Source organism: Channa argus, chromosome 8 (assembly GCF_033026475.1).
Source record: "Channa argus isolate prfri chromosome 8, Channa argus male v1.0, whole genome shotgun sequence".
Classification (NCBI taxonomy): Eukaryota; Metazoa; Chordata; class Actinopteri; order Anabantiformes; family Channidae; genus Channa; species Channa argus.
Window position 1 is genome coordinate 7,152,332 of NC_090204.1, and position 22,669 is coordinate 7,175,000.

The window sequence follows — 22,669 nt, forward strand, 5'->3', positions numbered from 1 at the left end:
TAAATGTGAATTGCAAAAAGTGTGAAGTAGATGACAGTAATCCTCTCTTAAAAAAAAAAAATCTAAAGACAGACCATTGAATATCTTTGTGTGCAAGATTGCAACAAATACATTTTTATGCAACATTTCAATATGTGGTAGAATATAAAACAGGCTATAATTTCCTCTTGTAAAATCGTTGGAGATTAGGGAATTAAATGATCTTTTCAAGTGTGTGGTAATGTGTGGTGTCATTTACCGATCCACAAAACGCCGATTCCCCTCTGATATCATCATCTTTACTGGACTTAGGCACTTTTAATCAAGCATCAATGTCTGATCAGCCTACAGTGACAATGATGAGGCCGGGGTGTTGCTGAGCAGGTTAGTGTAAGAGCCCATCCCAGCTGTAGATGGCCTGGAGGAACTGCAGGCTATACTGTATCCTTTTGTGGGGAAATTGGCAGTCAGGAAGACAGACAGGTAGGCTCAGACCTGGTAGTGCAGAGCTGACAGCGAGGCACCAGTGATTCAGATTTTATCTTGATTTTATTTTACCCTTTTTTTGGTACCTTTGAATTAATCTGTTTTTTGTTTGCAAAGTTTATTACATACTTGGCAAAATTAGGCTTTGCCTTATAATGGAAACTGGAGTTCTAAAGTGTTTATACTTTAAATCTCCATGTGTGTGTTTGTGTGTGCCGGTGTGTGTCTGTAGGGGTAGGGGGACAAGAATCAAGGCCAAGCTAAGGAAGGTGGGTTTTAAGTCTATCCAAGTAATTTGTGTGGTCTTTGAAGGACCAACAGAGTTGAGCTGTTATATACCTAGTTTGCATAATCATAACAACAAAGGAGACCATATGTTTTATACAGCAGATATAAAGCAGATAAGCTTAACACCCAAACACATATGCTAGTGAGCCACCATATTTGTCACATTCATGCTCATGCACATATATACCATATGAACACACACACACACACACACACACACACACACACACACACACACACACACACACACACACACACACACACACACACACACACATTTGCATGGCAATCCATATCACACATGGTCAAATATGTCCATTCACACTTACTCACAGGATAAAAAGGACACACTCTCCAACACCATCTCCTTCTGATCACATTCACGCTGCTGAATTGATGCTTAATTCAGACACAAAGAGCTCAGACCTGTGTGAGTGTGTGTGTGTGTGTTTGTGTGTGTATGTGTATACATGTCATTCAGGCGGTTGAAACCCCTCCACCTTCACATTTTCTTTTGGCCAAATCTCAGGCCAGAGCTACAGTAGCGTGGCCTTTTCCTGGTGTGTGTCTTTGTGTTTTTATGACACTTCATAAGAGTTGAGCAGAATGACAGAACCTTCCGTCTTCATTCTAGGTCCATGACTTTCAGCTGCGAAAACCACATACTGTAGCGCTACCTACCATATCAAACCTTTGTCTTTAACAAACCAAATAATGTTTTATATCACTTTTTTTTAGCAATTTAATAATTATAATAATAAATTTTATTACTACAATAAAAACTTAAAATCTATCATCTGAAACTCTTGAAGTCACACCATTTTTAAACCCTTATTGCTAGACAGTTTTTAAAATTACATTTTACATAGCCAACATTTTGTGGTGTATTTCCTAATCATTTACCTGAAGTCATTTCACGACGGACTGTTCATTTGTGCGTGATTGTCATCCAGTCCGCTGCAGCCTTTCTCATTCTGACTGCCCACTGCTTTTTATTTGCTTAGGTATTGATTGAATGTGTTCCACCCACTGAAGTAATAGTTGCTGAAAGCATTTACAGCCGTCGCTCAATTCATCCCAGCCCCTTCCACACGTCTTTCATTCTTTGTTGTGGCCAAACAAACAATTCTGCTCAAACCACTTGATCATTTAAATGAGAAATCTGAAATTTAAAAAGGTGTGATGGTATCTTCTAAATACACCGCACATGGTCATATTTAATCACACTTTTCATGTATTTTTTTCCTCAAACAAACACACTTGTATTGTAGCATTACAGTGATTTGCTATGCACAAATAATAACATTTTATTTTGAAGAGACTGTTGAGCTTAAATAATCACAAATACTTGTAGTGACAGTTTTTCCCCTAATGTAATACAATTTGTACACATACTATATGTACATTTGCTTTTTCCAAACATTCGATTTTTTTATTTTAAAAACAGATGTTATTTCCTAAAAGCATAGCTATTTGAAATTTCAAACCCTTTCCAGTAATCATGATGATTAAGGCATCAACTTCTTAAAAATTTGTTTGCCAGTCATTCAAGGACAAGAGCTTTTTCAGTCTCTGTTAGTAACCGCAAACATTTTGTCAAGATGCACTTCACTGATATTCCAGCAAATTCCTTTGTGAAACTACCTTTCTTAGGAAGGAATTCCTGAGTCAAGTGTTGCTGCTGTTTCCACAGAACTGCAACACTGAGCCCCAAGTCTGATTATAGACTCGGTGCAAAACAGTCGGGCATTTATCCAAGTCACTGATTATGTCATTTCAACAGGCTGCAAACACTCAGATGGGCCAGACAGCTCTGAAGGGAGAATTATGAAGCCAGAGTGGAATGGAGGGTGTATGAAAAGGAAATGAAAATGGAGTAGTGGTGTATGTGTGATTAAACTGCCTGCTCGCCAGCAAAAGGCCACGCTAGTGTAGCACAGGCCTGAGATTTGGCCATAATGAAAATGTGAAGGTGGAGGGGTTTGAACCCCTGAATGACATGTACACACACACACACACACACACACACACACACACACACACACACACACACACACACACACTCTCAGGTTGAATGGTTTATATGAGGGAGACTACAGATGCAATTTGAGACATAAAGCAAAGAGGAATAAAACTGGCTGGGGGGAAGAGAATGTTGAATTAAAAATAAAACACACTGAGCAGGTGATTCACACAAATCACAGAAAAAACACGGAAATATTGTTGCCCTTAGAAACAGACAGGCAGGACTATGGTGGCCACAGAAATTTTAAATTGCTCCATTTAAATGCAGAGACAGCGTCACCGCCATCAAGCGTGGGAACAAGTTAAATGTTTAGGCGATGAGGGGTTTGTGATGTCGACACGGGTAGGGTGGAATGGGTGGGGTTGCGGCTAGGTCATGCCTAGATGCTCCAGCTGCACTGGCTTCCATTCAAAAACAGGTTAGGAAAGACATTAAGGGTCAAGGTCAGGGGCGTGTGTGGGGTATCACTGCATGATAGAAAGCTGCTGTGTGTGCGGGTGTGCAGCATACGTCGGCCGTTCATCCCTGACTGGCTGACTGGCTTGTGAGCCACCTCTATGTTTGCTTATTTTATAAGCTGCTTCTTATTGCTTCGCTCCGGGGACAAGTTGAGCCGAGAAGCAGGGGAACCCAACCCCCTTCAGTCAGCCTCCAGCCGGCCCTAAGTCAAATCGAGCCAGAAATCAGTCCTGCAGCCCAGTCAACCCCCTGGTCAAACAACCCCCAGCCAGACACAGTCAAACCCCGTCAGACACTTTGACAGCCCCCCCTTGTCTGTCTCAGTCGGCTGCCTCCTGTAATTTAAAGTCGGCTCAGGTTTATTGTAAGTGCACAGCACAATCAGCATTGCGAGTCAGCCATTACAGGCACCTGTTTCAAATACTTTGATGGATCCAAGCACATATGATTGTAAGTTTTTACAAATTCATATCAAAATCCTGTTCTGAAACAGTGTGCTGTGCTGTAGCTGGGTCATTAGCTCATTTCATATGTAGCTTTGCTGTGTCTCACATTTTCTCGATGAAGGTGCCCATCAATAGCAATCCTCTTTATTGGTCGAATGCTGCTGGTCTGTATATCATTGCCATTTCATCAAATCATCTGGAGTGCGTGAGCTTGCAGAATGTAACAACACTTTCAAATAAACAGTGTAAGCCCTTTAAGATGAGGGACTGCAGCACATGAGGAGAGGAGGAAGAGACGATGTGGATGGAGTTGAGAAAAAAGAGAGGAGAAAAGGGGAGAAATAGAGAGGAGCTGAGGCGCAAGCGAACCCACCCTGCAGTAGCCTGCTTCCATTCTTCATCTGGGACTTATGCTTCATTAGACTGTCTGAAAGAAAGACCCGCTTTCCCTCATCACCTCAATAGACTAGTCCCCCTTCTCTTCCATAGCCTGGAGGGTTCTGCTACAAAAACCCACCTCCCTAACCCCCTGTTTTCCTTCTCATTTCTGCCATCGTCTCTTAATCGTCTCAACTCGCGCTGAAATCAAGCTTAGTAACGGCAGTTTTGTGAGCCCCTCTGGTCCCCCCCACCTCCTATCATCCTCCGATCCCCACTAGCTCCCCTTCTCTGCTCATTCACTCACCTTGGTCAGACACACCACCCACCCACTGCTTAAATCCCTATCAGCATGTCAAGTAAATGTCTGCCCAGCTGGGGTTGACACACATATGTACACACATGCACACACACCCATGCTGAAATATAAATGCACTGCACACACAATCTTTTGCTTGCTTCTGGGGTTTAGCCTTCCTCCCTGCTGACCCTTTTCACCCGTGTTTTGCTCTCTTCCCCTTCTCACTGCTTCTCTTTCCCCCTCTGCCTCTCCTCAGGCACTGATCTGACAGGATGGTTTGGCTAGCTGACTATATCTGCAAGAGGTTTATCACAGGGCTTCACCACACTCCTTCTGTAGACTACGTGTTTTTTATTTTCAAAATTAAAGTGCTCTCTCCACAAACCACTCTCTACCTTAGGCCACGTTTACCTTTACAGCCCATCTATTTGATTAAAAGGTTACGCGAATCCTATCGAAATTTGTTACCGTAAAATATGTTCAGTTTATCTTCTAATGCAATCTGCAGCTGAAATATCTGTGCTGTGTGTTAAGAAATAAGGTCTCATATCTGCAGTTTTTTGAAGTCACTCTACTACCAAATATCCTAGCAGAGTGTTTTTTTTGCCAGGAGGAAGTAAGTCATTTCACCCAGGAACATTCTTTAATACAAGTTTTCCTTGCTACTTTTTTCAAATAAATTGTGTTTATGATATCTGCTGGAGTTATAACATCATTTTTAACAAAACATTTCAATGGGAGGGTATTTCTCAGTGATTAAGTGCGATTACATTGTGATTAAAGTATGCATTGAATGTGGAGATCAGATTTGCCTGTTGGAAAATCAGCTTTTGTGTTAGAATTTGCATATCTGTATAAGATTTGGTTTATTTTAGCATTTCGTCACAAACCTATTCTTGACCTAATCTCTTACCGACCTAAGTCTGAGTCTCACAGGCTGTAAATTATTTGTGTAATTTGTGTTTTATGGCGCTGCATATCCTCTGTATCATTCCCCTGCACGTGTTGCTGGTATACAGTATGGACTCTGCGGATATGAAGGGAGCCGGCAGCACTGAGCTCCCAGCAGACTTCAAAAAACTCACAGGTCCCATTTCTTCTCACAATAAAGTGACCATTTCCTGTATTATCTGTCCTCTACCTTTGGCACTACATTTCAATCATTACTCAGATTTTTTGGGGACAATGACGAGCATGGCGCATTCTCAGCAGCGCCCCTGACAATGTAGCTCAATCTTTATGCAAATGTATTCAGATACATTCTCTACCTCTTAGACCATCATCTCTGCTGGGTAGTGGTGGTGGAGGCTGTTCAGTCACATTTTCTCCTGTAAAATGTGCAACACGGCTGGTGAAGCACACGGAGAGGTGGACCCCTGCCAACGCGCCTGAGAAACCCCTATTAAACCCTCTGTTTATATTGGGGCTGTGATTTACAAATGTGCGTTTTCTTGCCTCTAGGCATGTGCAACCCCTATGTCGTTGTGCTTTTTCATCAGGCACGCAGCAGACAGCAATAGAATAGCAAGGATGGGGTCCTTGCTGCATGTGCACGGCAAGATGGGAAGAGGGGGTGGGGGGCGAGAGAGCTAGAAGAGGAGGTCTGTGTGCATTTTCATATTAGTGGATGTACTTCTCTGTGGTGTGCTCATATTGAAATACACAAAAATGTGTGTGTGTGTGTGTGTGTGTGTGTGTATACAGCTGTGTTCCTCAGCTTTGGTTCATCTCTAATGTTCTGAACTTGACTCTCAGCAAGTTCATTGTTATTCATTTCACTGTCATCCTTGGTGCCCTGGGAGACTGACTAAGTCTCCCAGGCCAGGTTTCACAGGCATGTTTGTCTCACACGCACACACACACATGCCCACACAAACCTATTGTTTCAGTGGCAGAATGTCTGTATTCCTCTGGGTAAACGTGTGTGCTGACTGTACCAGAGGACACAGTGAGACGGTGCAGTTTGTCAGTGGCCTGCTTCCACTGCCTCCAACTGCTGCAAAGTTCAGTTCTCAGGTGATTAGATGCAGGAAGAGCAGATGCACTGAGTTCCCTGCGTAGGCTTGTATTGTCTTCACTTTTGTGAGCCATGGAAGGTGGATTAAAATTAATTTTAGGTTTGACTACAGCAATTTTTTGGTAGTTTTCATTTCATGTCAAATAAAACCAAATGATATTTTTCATTTTAACTTTTGTTTGCCCCTTGTTTTACTTGCATGAAAAAATTCTTATATCAAATCAGAATGATAAACTTCTTCCCCTTCCTTCAGTAGCTCTCTTCTTTTTAGTATCTCCGTCTGACATGAGAAAACCAGGGGCTGCAGTTTGTTTAGCTGAGTCCATAAAGAGGTGTTTTTAAAAGCTGTGTTAACAGAGCAACAAAGCTTAAATGTACCCCCCTCTGTGAAGGGGTGGTTCCCATAGGGATGTAGCGTGGCGCTCCATTGGTAGGCCTCTATCTGGCCTCTCATTCAGCCCAACGCTCAGTCACGGTCACTTATGGTAGGAGGGAAAATCACACAATTCAGCCCAGGCCTGATCCAATGACATGTTTTTTTAATGAGGTCTCTCAATGTCTTTGTTTGGGAACCAAGTACAAGTCCAGACCTGAATGAGTCCTGCTGCAAGATGCAAGGCCATGGCCAGGCACAAATTTAGAAAAAAAATCACAAAAGGCTTTGCTCCTGTAGAGCGAATAACTTTCTGCTGTGGACTGTTAGAACATCACTGTTACTATAAAGCAGCAACAAGATTTAATTTATTATTGCTAATGACAGTTTTATGTAGTTCTTATTGTCCTCTGTCTAAACTAAATAAAAAAGCGAAATGTATAAATATACTGAGTGACAATCTCAAAACACAAAAAAAATGTAACCATAAAAAAGAGATAACTGTTAGTCATTTCTAGCCTATTCCTGTTGTTTCCAGGGTCATACACTGAAAGATTTCTTTCTCTCTTATTTTCACTGGCCCTGGTGTCTTTTTTGAAAACGCCATGCCATATATCACACATATATGTGCACATGTCATACAGTGTGTGTACATCTGCAAGTGTACCAGGTGCTCACTAGCTTGTATGTTCAGGGGTGAGGACTGTCATTAAACTGTCTGCCTGCATCACCAGACTCAACCATCACCCTGCCTAGCTGTCCATTCTGCTTGTCGCTAGGCCCTTGAAACACTCACACACACACACACACACACACACACACACACACACACTCGCACACACACACACGGCCGATGTAGATACTGACGTTTTGATATGAAAACTGCTAATATTTTGTAGTGTTCATTTACATTGTTTCTATTCATGCACAGATTTAGTTTTCCTGCTTTTTTTTCACGGGAAAATGTCTTTGATGACAAAAAGACATTCTTTCTTTTTTTTATCACTATAATTGTTTCCAAAGGCCAGTACTTGGCACAGTGAATCTGCCTGGCTGGCAGCTAAAGTACTCTTCTAGCTCTCAAACAGCCAGCCTATCAGCTGGGCTACTTGTGTCTGATTTAGTCCGACTCTGTCCTTTGCTCATGTTCAAGGCTATGTGGTAATGGGGAATTAGTATGCAGAGAAGCAGATAGACAGCCCTGTGAATCTAATAGGTAGGCAGACTGGAGAAGTAGACTGGAGTGGGGGGAAAGAGCATCTCTAGTGGAGAGGGGGTTAAGCATGGCCTCTCCCTTGCTTTTCCTCCTCCTCCTACCCTCATGCGCCTTTCCCTCTCTCTTTCATCGTCTCGTTCCCCATGCCCTGTCCCAAACCTTAATGGGACGTCAGGCGGACAGTCTCGCCTGAATTGAGCAGGGAGCTTCCACCCCCACCCCCAGCCCCCCTTGTTGTCTCTCCAAAAAATAAAAAAGAGACTCCCCCATCCCCCTTCCCTCTCCCTTGCCCCTCTTGCTCTCTCACTGTTTGCACCCATTGCTGCTCCCCTTGGTTCTCAGGACTATAGAGGGAGTCCCGTGCATCCTCCACTTTTCAGCCCCTCAGCCTAACTCTGCATAAATTAGGCACATCTCCCTGGTGTCTCGTCAGCCGGTTGGGGAACGCCTGGCCCCGTGTCTGCCGTCTCCCAATCTGCTCCTTCTTCTTCCCTCATGCTGTCACCTTCTGTCTCCCTCCACCTCCCTCATTTACTGTATTCTATCAACCTTTGACTTATTTTGACCAGACATTGTCGAGACCCCCTGTTGTCAATCACACCTGATTCCTTATTTCTGATTTCCTCCAAAATTACTTCTGCCTCTCTTTTTCTTAATTCTCCACTTCCTGTTCTTCTTTTTTCCCCTTAAATCCCCTTGCATGCTTACCCTCTCTACCTGCTCTATATTCACCACATTCTCTCCAACTATCTCTAGGTCTCTTATCCATCCAGCAGTGTGTTATCCAGATCAACCAAGCCCTCCCCTTTCCTCTTCTCTCCTCTCCTGTCCTTTTCAGCCAGGATATTGTTTACATCTGTCTTGCTAATCACTAGCAGAGCTTCTCTAGACCTCACAGATGTTGCAATAATACAGGGGATTAGCAGGCTTAATGCTGTGGGCTTATTTGGGGAGTTTTCCCGATGGCCTGCCAGCGAAGCCCATCAGCTTCTCTGAATTTGACCTTTTTTCTGTTTCACTCTGAGCAGAGATCCTGCAGTCCTGCTTCTCTTTGATTTGTGAATTTTTTTTTTTACCCCCGTCTGGCATGCTGATGTCATTTTTATCCAAATTGGTGCTCTGGGCTTTCCCTTCCTGCAGCTATGTCAATGGTTGGGTTAAATGCAATTACAGGGCTAACCTGCTTGACATATGACAGGGAAAATACAGCTTTAGCAACAGACAATAGTTTTTTTTTCAGCAGCTTGTTCACCTAGTAGCAAACAGACTCCTTCATCCTTGCAGCATTAACAGCACAGTATGTCTAGCTAGCTAGCACTGTGTTAGCTCCTCTTTCTGCTCACCATGGTGACGCTTCAACTTCCCTAGTCTCCTCTGCTCCCCTCTTTAACTCAGCAAGATAATTAGAGGGCCTTGTCAGACTCAGCATCTCTGCTGCTCCTCTCTGCGTCATGCAGTGCAGCCGAGTCCTGTTTTATGACCAAGCAGTTCCACTGTCTGAGACACTCGGTGTGTGCGTATGTGCATGAGCGTGTGTTTGGGGTCAATGTGTTTCTGTCTGGATCCTAATCCCAAAGGTGATATTAGTCTGGTTGAGGGCAACCCTTCCCCCTCTCTCAATATATGTGTTTATGTGTGTTTGTGCTGCAGGCAGTGGGGTCAGCCTGGAAACCCAGACAGGCTGTTCCTTGACCTTTGGCCCATGACTGTCTGCTAGCTCAGGGGTCATGCACATCATTGATACAGACAAGTGATAGAAGCACAAACAAACACACGTGCACATATGTAAAATGCACAAATGCACAGCATCTGCCTACCCCCCCCCCCCCACACACACACACACACACACACACACACACACACACTCGTGCGTCTAGAGAGGATGACACAAACATCGTGTATGCTGTGACTTGAGCACAGAGAGTCATTCCCCATTATCAATATGGTGTTACACTAGTGAGGCTTGTATTTAAAAAAATTTATTTTATGAATGAAATTTATTTCATTTATTTTATGAATGCTCAAGATAAGGAGAATATCTCTGACTAATCAGTCTTTTTTTGTCTGCCTTCTCCACAGAGGCAGTGAGGAATGCCACCACGATGATGAAAAACAGCGATTAAGCTTCCACTATTGGTCCTGACTCTAACCAAGCACACACAAATGTCTGTAGAGAATTTTTCTGAACATGTTTAGCCTCAGCCACATATGGAAAACGTCACCTCGTACACCTGCTACAACAGTCCGTTAGACACACATCATTAAAGTCTGATTACTAGTTGTCTAGTCTGCAGGCTTCGTGGATGTGGACAAGTTAGTCGGATCTGCTTCTAAAAGGTAAGTTTAGAGGTTGAATCAATTTAAGAGCTGTCTGAAGTGTAAAATGGAGCTGCCGAGCAATATTTTTCTAAATTAGTTTCATTAGATATGAATTACTATATTTGAGACCAATTTTAGGTCGTAGATTGGATGAGACCCCAAGGGGTCCTTCTTTTCACTCTGTAATTTACATTCAAGTATTTGACTGGAAAATTGTTTGACAAGAGTATGTCACCGTTGAATTACTTTCCTCTTTTCTGTTGGACATTATGTACACATTCATATTCATACAGTTTTTTTCATAGTGTAATAAACTAATTTATCACAGAACAGTAAATGAGATTGCCAAATGCCAAAAGTGTTGAACTGAAATCAAATATTCCTTCAATAAAGTTGAACTACGTATGAAAATAAAAACTGTCATTGTTGTTTTTTTTCTCTTTCGCTTCATTTTTGCTTCTATCCGCTGTATATGTTAGTATTTAATGCCTGAGATTATCTAAATATTATTGCTAAATATTACATTTGCTGTGAGTGCTGTGATATATTTTCTTATCATCCAAGACTCAAACGAGGAATGAATTTTTTGCTACAACCAAGTTTTTTCTGTGTATCCAAAGCTGTTTGGTTCAGTATGCATTGATAGTATGTGCTGTAAACTTCCTGCTGTTGTAAAAAAATATCCCACATAAAATGGCCTGGTGCCACAAATAATTTACGTAAGGTTAAATATGTATTAATTTGCAGCTGAAAATAACGTTTATATAATATACTCTCTGCTGTTTATAAAAATGAAATGATATATTAATGGCACATTTTAAAATCAAATATCTTCAGGAGGAACCAGTGGGCTTGGGGCCACTGATAAGGATGGTGGAGACAAAATAAGATATTTTTATTTTTGGTTTTCAATGGGATTTGCTGACAGTGACAAACATGCTGAATATTGCCACAGATGCTTCACATACACGGACCATCTAGAACACAGTATGAGAAGCTATAGGAGCCTGTTCACTTCAATTACGCTGATTATTTCAGCTGAAGGGTTGGAAGGGGAGCAGTTAAACCTAGTGGCCTAAATCTGTGGTGTCAATTAGGCACCTTTGTGTGTGAACAGCAGGGGTGTTGAAGCGAGTTGCTGGAGCTGAAGGAAACTCTGAACAATGATACACATTCATAACCACAGACACACATACACATATGTTGATCCTATGTTTTGTGAGGATCACACCTCCTTTTGTTTTTCTTCTACAGCCAGTAGAAGCGATGCCCCAATGCCCCCAGTGTGCTCCACTGCTTTGGCTGAAATGGGCTCACTGCTTCCCTCTGTCTCCCCCAATCTCCCCCAACAATACTATCCCTCGTTTGCTCTGGGCTCACCAGCCCTCAGCCTACCCCTGACTGATCCCAACCTGAAATCAGGGCCAGGCAGGCTTCTATGGCCAGGCCAGCATAAAAGGAGAACTCTCTGTGTGTGTGTTTGCGTGTGTGCACATGCCCCTGAAAGAAAGTAGGAGATTATCCCATTCTGTGTGTCCAGTCACCAGTTCAGTATTGAACATGGTGGGCCACCCAGGGAGCGTCCAGCCAGCCGTGAGATGGCCTGATATACATGCTTACTGGCCATGCTAGATTCCCCCACTCTCACCAGGGAGAGGGCAGAGCCCTACAGGCTGGACACTCTTTCTAAAGACACTGGAGTCTGTGTGTGGAGTGACCAGCCATCCACACACAAGGATAGACACACACACATTTAAGTGAACCCTCTGTACAGTGAAAGACATTGCCATCAGGTCATTTTCTGTGTCCTGTGAGGCGAGGCGGAGGTCATTGGGAAGGTGGAAAACCTCTTTAATGGTGGGAATGATACCATAACACCTATAGATAGAGTTACGGATCATGTCACATACAGTCTGTATACAGTGGACAAGTCTGACAGCGAACAATGCTCATTTCTGATGCTAAATGGGAAGAAGAGCTTTAAAAAATGAAGCATGTAGAGGAGTAGTATTACATGTTCCTCTCTTGTTTATGTCCTGATTATATCCATTTGATCAAGTTCACCAGAATATCATTTTTTTTAAGAAAATAGAAAACATTCATCCTACCTAATTTTATGAATTAACCTCACAAAAAGTTAAAGAAATGATTGTTAAAGTGGACCTGCAGTGTTTATTAAAGTCTAATTTATACACTACCCTGGTTTGTAATGGCTCCTTGAGCTGTAAAAATCAGCCAATTATTGACCTAAACAAACCCTCAGGGGTTGAGCTAATTGTCTTTTAATTGCTCGTCTGTTTGTTTGTCAAAGGCAAGTCTCTAACATCCTGGCCACTAACATAACAAAGGCCTTTAGAAGCAGGACTGAGCTCCACAGAGCTCATTAGCAGTAAAAAAACAAATAGGACAATTTATAGGGACGGGTGTATTTTTATTGCATGTAAAATATGATTAAGGTGTTATGGTGACACAATAAAGCAATGTAACTAAAGTAATATAATTAATGAGTTATTTGCTTTAATGTGATTTCTTTTGTGACAAGCTCTATTTGTTGCTGAAACATAAATTGCCATTATTTCACACAGCTTCAAATAATGTGTCATGTTGTTTATTTGATGTTAAAATATTTCCCACTATTTTGATGTGATAAATGCCACTTCATGTTGTGTTATTTTCATTTTCATTTTACACACACACACACACACACAAACACACACACACACACACACCCACGCATGCACACACACACACACACACACACACACATTCTCTGATTGGTTCAGTTTGTACACAGAGCAAATTAAACAAGCAGCACAGGGAGATGCTCGAAGCAGGAGAGATCTAATTAATTATACAGAATGAAAGGAAGACACAAATCAGCCAAGCGCATTAAATTATTTTCCCTTAATAATATAAAATCATGCTATTGGTGGGAGGAATAAAAACTATTGCGCTCAAAATGCACTTACTTAAGCTAAAATAAGAAGTCAGATATTTTAATGGTGTTATTTTAACACGAGGTTTCATCTTTCTACATTTCAGGCATTGTGTCATAAATCATTTAATTGCACTGTTAAAAATGTTTCTTATGAGATATTAACATTATAAATGAGACTCTGCATCTTTTGGTTTAGAAACTGTAATATACTTCAAAATATTTTAAGGTGTTAATATGTTAATATGTTCATGTTAATGTTTTTTTTTTAAATCAAGCTCATTTGATAGTATTTGAATTATATTAATGTAAAGTGTAATCAGGGCCTTCAGGAGTAATGTGTTTTATATTGAGAGCAGCAAAAATACATTGTAATATACAGTTCAGATAAACCGTAGAACATTAAACCCATCATAACATAAAGCATCCATTACTATAATTCTTTTGCATTGGGGTGATATTTACTCACTATGAATTTGATTCATAGTGATTGGAGCCAGAGAATATGTGAAATTGTGTTTCTGTGTCTTTTGAATAAGTAAAATAATAAAGGGGCTCAGCTGTGACCCATTAATGTGCCATCCCTGCATGCACATAGTTTAACTCTTATATAAGCGTTCTAATTTCAGCCTCCTGTTTTCACACGCCTGTGTAAGGAAAGGCTGATTTTGATTGGTTATGGTTATTGGTTATGTGGAGGAAACCTGAATGTGTCACATGCTGCTGAGAATCCATCTGTGTTTGTTTTGATTTTTGTTGCAATAAATATGTAAATAATCATTGAAAATAAAACCAGTGTTATAAATTGGAATTTTATGTTCACAAGCTTAGTATATGTAATACTGTGTGTGTGTGTGTGTGTGTGTGTGTGGCTCCCCTGAACTTAGTAGCCCTTTAGACACCTTAGAAAATCTGTAGGCTCAGCCCACAGTGCACACTGTGAAGCAAGTTGTGGGTAACGGGATTAGCCAAAAGGAGGTTATGGTGAAGTAAGGCCAGGATGGGTGGGGTAGACAGGGCGGGGAGGGGGGGTTATTGGTGAGCAGGCTGCATTAAAAAAAGTCCGAGAACTTGGAGCCTAGTTTGTGATGCAAACTGCAGTGATGCTATTGAATGCAGACACAGAGAGCAGAAGGTTCACAGGACCCCACCCATTCTCATGCAAAGTCTGTCAGAGGCTTCTCCTTCATACGTCCACCCCCCACCCACCCACGGCCTTCACTCCTGCAGAAGAAATACATACATGTTTATAAATGGGCATAGGGAAGGGTGCCCCTTTCTTTATACATGCCACGTGCACCAAAATGTGACATAATACGAAACGAGAGACCATCAGTCTGAAAATGTTCTCATGAACATTCGTGAATTCATATTTTAGCTTTCATTTGTAAAAGCTTTTGTTACCTTTCAGACAACAAAATATGTTACAATTTAACAAATGAATGCGTCTTTGTTATAAAACATTTTGAAATATCACCAAGAAAACATTTAATGTAAACATATTATCACTTACATTAACACTCATCTTTTTGTTCCTATGACCTTGACACTACCTTGACAAGCTGTGGCATAAAGTTGACCTCATTTCCTGACTGATTGTAAAATTATTTCAATCTGCACAAACACAAATTCTATTTCAATGTCTATTTGGCATTTCTAATAAATCTGTCCTCCTCCCTAATTCTTATTTCTACTTACTGCTGTTGTCTGCACTGCTCACCTCTCATCTGTGTCACCTGATCCAGAGATCCTGGGAAGCTACAACTCATTTAGTGTAGAAATCTGTTCAAATGTCAAATGTTGAAAATGTCAGCAGTACAAACACACATGCCTATACATTTACTTTCTTTAAATGCAAAAACTGCATGCAAATGAATAAGTTGGCCCCCTCCGGGCTTGAAACAGTGAATAGAAGTAACAAGCATATAGTGTGTGTATGTGAGCATGTGTTTGTGTGTAGGTGCCTAGATTTATGTGCTCAGATTTATGTGTGCTATAATTTCACAACCAGGAATTGAAGGAGTCTCCATTTGTATGTGTGAAAGTGTGTGTGTTTGTGCCCCCTCATCTGCACTTGGAGCAGCCGTTTGGAGCCTGTATTTGATTGAGTGAAGGCCAACGCAGCCTGAACACTCCCTCTAATGGAAGACTGGAGCTCAGCAGCTCAGTAATGCACTGACCCCAGAGCTTTTACAACCCTCCAGCCAGTAAGTGGCAATATGCTGGATCTTATAAAATTAACAAGACTGAGCTATGGGGAGAGGGAACTCAGAGGGTGGTGGTGGAAGAGGATGACTTCTCTATAGCACTTGTAAATATCATGCATGCATGGAGGCATTGTAGCACTTCTTGACTGAGTTTTATAGTCACACTAGTGTGATTTAATATTTTCTCACATGTTTCTTGACAGGGTTTTTAAGGGATCTTTATAGGTAAATGTTTACAGGCCTGTTGATGTTACATAAAAGGCCTTTCAGTGCGTTTTAATATGAGTGAATTTATGAAAGCTGCTGTGGATCCAGGTGCCTGAGAAGTTAAATCTGAACAGGCCGTCTATGTACACCTGGCAAACATAGCACTACAGAGGGTGTGAACATGATGGTGTAAGATATTTGTACCATACATTCCCCGCTAAGCATGCTGTACTATGTATACACAGTATAAACTCAAACAGCCCTTATGCTCGATTATCCACCGTCTATTGTGTTTCATGTAAGGAAAGCCTCATCCAAACAGGACAGACTGCTCTGAAATACATTTAAAAATGAAAATACAGCTCCAGCTGCTGTCTCTCTGCATCTGATGTACTACTGATTTCTGTGTGCCTTCCAGTAAAACCTTCTCACCTTTCTCACACAGGAGCAGGTTGGGTTTGTGAACATGGGAAGCCTGTATTTGACCCATATACTTTGAATTTGTGATGGACTGTATGAACAGCTATTGTCTGCCAGTGCTTGAGCCAAGGCTCTAAAGTGAATTATTCATGCAAGATTTGAATACATGCAAATGATTTACTCCCCTCTCCTGGCACAGATCCAGGTTACCTATGGCAACGGCGCCTTCAAGGAGCATCTTTCCACCCCGCCTAGTCCTCCGCCTCCTCCTCCTGCTTCTCTCAAGCAACCCGCCCTCCGACCATGTTATCCACCCAGTGGTATTGTTTCGATTGTTACAGTACTATGCAGAGTGGCCACACACTTTAGGGTGGCAGAATATCTCATAATTCATAATCAAAGTCATATGAGAGACAGAGGGAAGGAAAGATGAAAGAAGGGCAGCTTTTCTCCATCCAACTGCTTGGACATGAAGTTCAGGAGATGAGACTCAGCAGCTGGCAAAGAAAAAGAAGCTATTTCCTGTGGTGAATGATGCTAACACCGATGTGGCACACACTCACCCACTATTCAGATTGGGTCGCAGCTCATGCGCAATAAGAAGTGCAGCAAAATAGGATGAGCACAGAAATCATCCTATCTTTGAATGCGGCTCACTGTTACACTATAGATTTGTTGTATATTATAGTTATAAACGAAATTATGTTAACACAAGAAAAATGTTTTATTATTATTGTTATTATTATTATTATGGAATAGGACAGTAGTACAATAAAATTATTGTTTTGTTAAAAAATGTGTTTTTTGTAAACACATTATGATATTGGAATTGTGTATGGATTCTTCATACACATATTTTGGCTGAAATATAAACATTTTGTTTAGGTTAAATATATGTACAGTGTGATTGAAATGTTGAATACATGGGATGCTGAAAATGTATGTGAGTGTGTATGTGTATAAAATACACATTTTTTGGATAATTCTGTTGACTATGATTATTGTTCATTTTTTTAACAACCTCCTTATAATAATATCGATACAAATAACACTAAATACAAAAATTATTTCAATTTCAATTCAAAGCCATTCTCAGTATCATATTGGAATCATTACATTTAAAGCTAATATATAAAAAAACTTAAGAAAATGAAACATATTATTTCTAATTTATTATTTCTATTTATTTATATTGTATGGTCTAATGTGTGTTTGTAGGGTTTTGTTATGAATTAACCCACCTCATATTGTTCTGTATCACAGACAAACACAATATTTGCACCATTAACAAAGAAACACATTTTTTAGATGGAAACACAAAACAGCTAAATAAAAGTAAATCTGAGCAGTGGGCAGGTCAAGTTCAGGCCATGAGGTGATGGAAGCCTAACTTCCCACATAACGGTCCAGGACACACAAAATCTAGCTACCCCATGCTGCCATCTACTGCCTAAGAAACAATAATCACATTCATGAACATTGCATGTTTACCTTGAGGCATATGACATATTGGATATGATTATTTATGGCTATGTTGAGTACACCTTAAATTTCCTTTAGCAGAAAAGGCACAACACAATTTTCAGTCAATCTTGTTGTAGTGGTGTGTGGTGTGTGTCACAGTTCTGCAATTTTAGACAATTATTGTTCTGCAAAATGTTACAATGTGATTGAAAACTGATTTTGTGCCCTATAAAAAACAAATACAAAAAAAACGTACAACCCTCAAATTTTACTTTCAAATCAAAGACGGCCCTTCAGTGTTACTGATGGTATGATAACCTCTGCTTATCACATGGCCCCCCCAAGTGGAAAAAAGCACTTATTGCTCAGCGTTGTGTATGGACACTTTATTGCATGAACAGTTATGTTTAAAATAAACATACATCTTTGGAAATATTCTATGATAGGAATGTGCATTAATAATTAAACTTTGATTTATCCTTAATTTCACATGAAATTTGTAAATTAGCTAAGTGCTATTGCATATTGAGTTGCTTTAGGTAAACACAGCCTTACAGTCAAGTAACAGCAGTAACAGAAGCTGCACAAAGTGAGAACAGTATAAAAATGAAATATTTACATGGACAAAGCAAAACAAAACAAAATCTATCATATGTAATTCATATACATATAATGTTATTGGAATTATTTCTCTCATTTGAATCATGTGCAAACCAACGGAATAAAACAAAAATAATATTTTAAATAAAAGTACAATACAACTTGTCCCAAACAGAGTTCTCTCTGTTGATACAGGATTGTGTTACAGGAGCATTGTAGATCTAATAAAGTCCAAGCATTATGTGATTAACATAGCACAAAGGTCCCCGTGTTCAACAAAAACAGAACAGTGGTTTTCTGCTGTTTTATCACATAATTGATGGCAGCATGATTTCATCACACAGCTTCAATTGTGTGAATGACAATTTAAAGACACCTTTTTGTCTCCTGACTTAGTTGTGCTTTAACCAAAGGTTAAGATTTTCTATTTCAATTTTATTTTATTTAGCTTTTATTGATCCCACTGAGGTGACCAACCTCTTTTTTTTTTTGTTCCAAAGGAGACCTGGTGTTTTTCCTGTGTGCACTCATCCACTCCTCTGACATTCTGTCTGAAGGCAACAGGACTAAGTACAGAGACTTAATATGGCCATTTGACAGACTAAACTGCCTCCATCATGTCAGATTTATCCGTGCTTTCCATTACCCCTCTGTTGCTCCCAACTGATTCAGTGGGTGAAGTAGCCCGTCTGATGCAATTTGAGCAGGAGGCTGTGTGTGATGTCAAAAGTGGTGAAGCTAATCCCCACAGCAATGGGCCCTTTAAGCCAGTTCATGCTCAGGCCTTTGTATAGTCCACGTATAATTCCTTCCTGTGTTACAATCTCGCGCATGGTCCCCAGAATTGTTGCATATGAGGAGCCTGTGACTCCAGCTGTCTGCATGCGCCGTCGTACCACGTCCAGAGGGTATGAGGCAGACTGTCCAATAAGACCTGCACAGGCCCCAAAGGCCAAGCGCTCATATGGGTAAGGTTGGGAACGCTTAGTTTTTTCTACAACAAGGGGGGAAAAAGCTAAATTGTTGACGTCAGAATGTTACATTTTTATTAGGCTATTACCAAAAATGCCCCCCCCAAAAAAAAGGCATAAATGGAGAAAAAAAAATTAAGTACCTGTGTGTAGCTTCTTGAGGGTCTCGTAAGTAAAGAATGTGATCCCTGCATATGGGATGACACCCAGGATAGTTGGAGTGAAGCCTCTGTAAAGAGTTTTCACACCTTCCTCCTGGGAGATCCGTACAAAAACATGCATGATGTTACTGTACCTGTTGCAAGACAAAGACATTATGTAAAAACCGCCCAATAAACCTGCAAATTTTCATGCTGCCACAATGCAGAAATTGCATACATTCATTATTGAGTGTGGGTGGGAGCTTACATTTCCTTGGCAGTGACTGCCATCCTGGCTCGCACCATGTCCAAAGGGTAGGTGAGCATTGCAGCAGTTGTTCCGGCCATGGAGCCAGCAAGGAAACGTGGGAAAGGAGGAAGAGCTCTGAAACAAATTACAAAATGAAAATATTTTATTAAAAAAAATATGACAATTTGAAGCTTGTACACATTAGCAAACAGGTCAGACAGTACATCACAGCAGTGCTTAGAGCCAAATACTAACATGCTGAAGTTTAGCAGGTTTAATGTTTATCACGCTCAGCATTTTAGTTCAGCATGTTAGCATCGGCTAATTAGCGTTAAACACAAAATCAAATGAGATTAACAGGACCATTACTACTTTGACAAAGTGCTGACCAACTAATTTCGCACTGATACGTTTTACGCTTAGTGTTTAATAAGTTCAATTGAAGTACAACTTCTTTACTCACTTTCCCTGGAATCCATAGTAGCTCCCCAGTAGTTTTTTGTACTGTTCATGGGAGCAGAACTGGACGGCAGCATATGGCATGACCCTCACCATGGTGGCAGAGTTGCCCCTCCACAGACTGAACAGTCCATCCTTCACGTATGTACAGTAAATGAGCCTAAAGGCCTCCTGCAGACAGTTTATGTTTTGGCAGATACCCATGTTATACAGGTAGATGCTTTTCACAAATGTGTGCATTTGCAAATGAATCACTCCATTTATCACAGCTTTAAAATGTCTTATTTGTTTTGTATGCTTTTCTTGTTGTGTTAGTCACAAATTCCTTATTCGCAATATATATATATATATATATACTCGTGTGTGTGTGTGTGTGTGTGTGTGTGTGTGTATATATATATATATATATATATATATATATATATATATATATATATATATATATATATATATATACATATATATACATATACATATGTACATGTATATACATATACATACATATATATGTATATATATGTATATATATATATATATATATATACATATGTACATGTATATACATATACATACATACATACATACATACATACATACGTATGTATGTATATGTATATATATATATATATATATATATATATATATATATATATATATATATATATATACACACACACACACACACACACACATACACACACACACACACACACACACACACACACACACACACACACACACACACACACACACACGAGAACCATCAATTGTTTGGTATTTACACATACTGTCACACTGTCGTTGACTAATTAACTAACTGTTAGCATTAATTAAATTTTTCATGCCTACTGCTGCAGCCTCACATTAAGCTAATGTCTTTTTTTGATGGGAGAGTCACCTTAACTCACCTTAGCTGAGAATCTTTTTGAAGAGACTGTGGGACAACAAGAGACATTACAGTCAATCTCAGGGTTAAACAACACACTCATCCATGCAGGCTAAACATCTATTAAGAGGATTAGCTATTAGGTAACAGTTGCAATGAGTGAACGCTGTGGTACAAATAGAAAAACTTACATGTAGACAACTTTTTATCTGCATATTCTATATTGAGAAAGCTTTATTTGAACTTGAGTGTCACTCTTGCCTTGGAAAATGATCTTGGTACGATCCAGAGGTGCAATGACAGTTTTGGCCACAGCTCCAGCAAACGCACCACACAGCAGGGAGTCCACAGCAGTCCATCTCGGCCTCATGTCCTGTTGAGACACAGACATGTTTACACTAGTAACATTTAGTCACATGAATAGGATACAAACTGATACATCCAGCAACAAGTCTTTTTCCAATCTTTTCCAATCTTACAGTGGTTACTGTGGCGTGGACAAAGAAACTGAGTTTTATCATGCATTTGTCCTTATGCACATGTTTGATCTTCGTGTAAATGAAGCATGTAACAAACACGTCATAAGCTTATCAACACAAACACTACTGGGTCTATGCCTCTGCAATGTTAACTGAAACATAATGGTGAAATCTGCTTGTGCACTACTGGGTCACAACTGACAGAAATCACAACAGATAACATCATCCTGCTCTTAATGAAGGCTGAGCTATTTGTGTGTGTGTGCCCGTGCACATGAGCATTCGGTCAGCCGGAAGGAACTGTTGAACCCAATAAACGCCTCCACTGATAAGAAGAGTATTTGGTATAGTATTAGTATTTGCTTCACAACCTAAAGGAAGACGAGGGAATCTAGAATTTTGGATCTCATTCATTCATTAACATTTACTATCTGAGCTCAAATTCAACGCTACTTTACAGTCAATTATGTTGTTACTTGGTACACTGACTAAACCTTAACATGAGCCTAGTTTTAATCTAAGAAAAAAAAATACATTAATACAATAATCATTACATAAACTTTGACCATGTGATACCAGAGCTGTCATGGCACTGCTTACTGAAATACTGTAACCTAAGGCCAGATTTAGACTAGTTGTCACACACACACCATTTACAGAGATAAAAACACAGAAGACAAATAGCTGACAAGCATTGTTTTATAGTCAATGGTCCTTGGCGAGATTTTACAATTTTTAACTTACGCTTAAGTAAACAAGCTTGGGAAAAATTTAGTTCAACCACCACTTGCAAAGTGCAATGCTTGTGCCAAGTGCACTAACTTGTCAAAACAGCTGCCCAGTTAATCTTTTATGCTCAGGGAGAATATGTGAATGAACAGAGATAATATTCACCTTTGGCTGGCTGGATTGTGGCAGAGCCAGTACTGTGGCCTGGGGCACTGGCAGGCGGCTCTGGTGGTCGTGACAACTGTGGGCCATGTGTCATCAGATTACAAAGACTGTCAGTCAGCACTGCAGAAAGGAATAGATCAGGAAAAACAGCGTGATTGAAAAGACAGAATAACAACTGTGTCGCAGTGCCTCAGATGTTTATCGTGCTGCGAGAACGCTGAGTACGCAGAGTACGTGATTGCACGCACGCACGCCCATAATCATATCGTACACTGACGACTTGGCTTGTAAACAAGGTCCCGCACTATCAAAGATCAATCCGTCATAAAGCATTGATACAAGTAAACATCATTAGTCAGTCGTTACCAAGGCCTAGGAGTTACTTGTCAATTTTCTTTAACCAGTTAGTGCAGTTAACTTAGTAACCACAGCTAAAATGAATAACGTGCTTTACACAGCTTTACAGATA

General features: G+C 40.4%; 1 protein-coding gene and 1 long non-coding RNA gene across 6 annotated transcripts in view; one reads left to right on the plus strand and one right to left on the minus strand.

Moving 5' to 3' along the window:
• Window positions 1-10,718, plus strand: part of LOC137131713 (uncharacterized) — a 41,531-nt gene extending 30,813 nt beyond the window's left edge. For 4 of the 5 annotated variants that reach the window (XR_010915027.1, XR_010915026.1, XR_010915024.1 and 1 more), the window contains one exon: window positions 10,049-10,717. This is a non-coding gene — a long non-coding RNA (uncharacterized lncRNA). Of the gene's footprint in view, window positions 1-10,048 lie in introns of all 5 variants that reach the window. The other variant, XR_010915025.1, reaches the window with a different exon arrangement.
• Window positions 10,719-18,498: 7,780 nt separating this feature from the next.
• Window positions 18,499-22,669, minus strand: part of LOC137131197 (mitochondrial coenzyme A transporter SLC25A42-like) — a 4,588-nt gene continuing 417 nt past the window's right edge. Inside the window, exons 2-8 of the mRNA XM_067512117.1 lie at window positions 22,201-22,320; window positions 21,089-21,200; window positions 20,850-20,875; window positions 19,946-20,112; window positions 19,501-19,617; window positions 19,236-19,387; window positions 18,499-19,115 (exon numbers count right to left, since the gene is read on the minus strand). Of these exons, the coding sequence (XP_067368218.1) occupies window positions 18,790-19,115; window positions 19,236-19,387; window positions 19,501-19,617; window positions 19,946-20,112; window positions 20,850-20,875; window positions 21,089-21,200; window positions 22,201-22,287 (987 nt within the window). The 5' untranslated portion in view covers window positions 22,288-22,320 and the 3' untranslated portion in view covers window positions 18,499-18,789. The remainder of the gene's footprint in view (window positions 19,116-19,235; window positions 19,388-19,500; window positions 19,618-19,945; window positions 20,113-20,849; window positions 20,876-21,088; window positions 21,201-22,200; window positions 22,321-22,669) is intronic.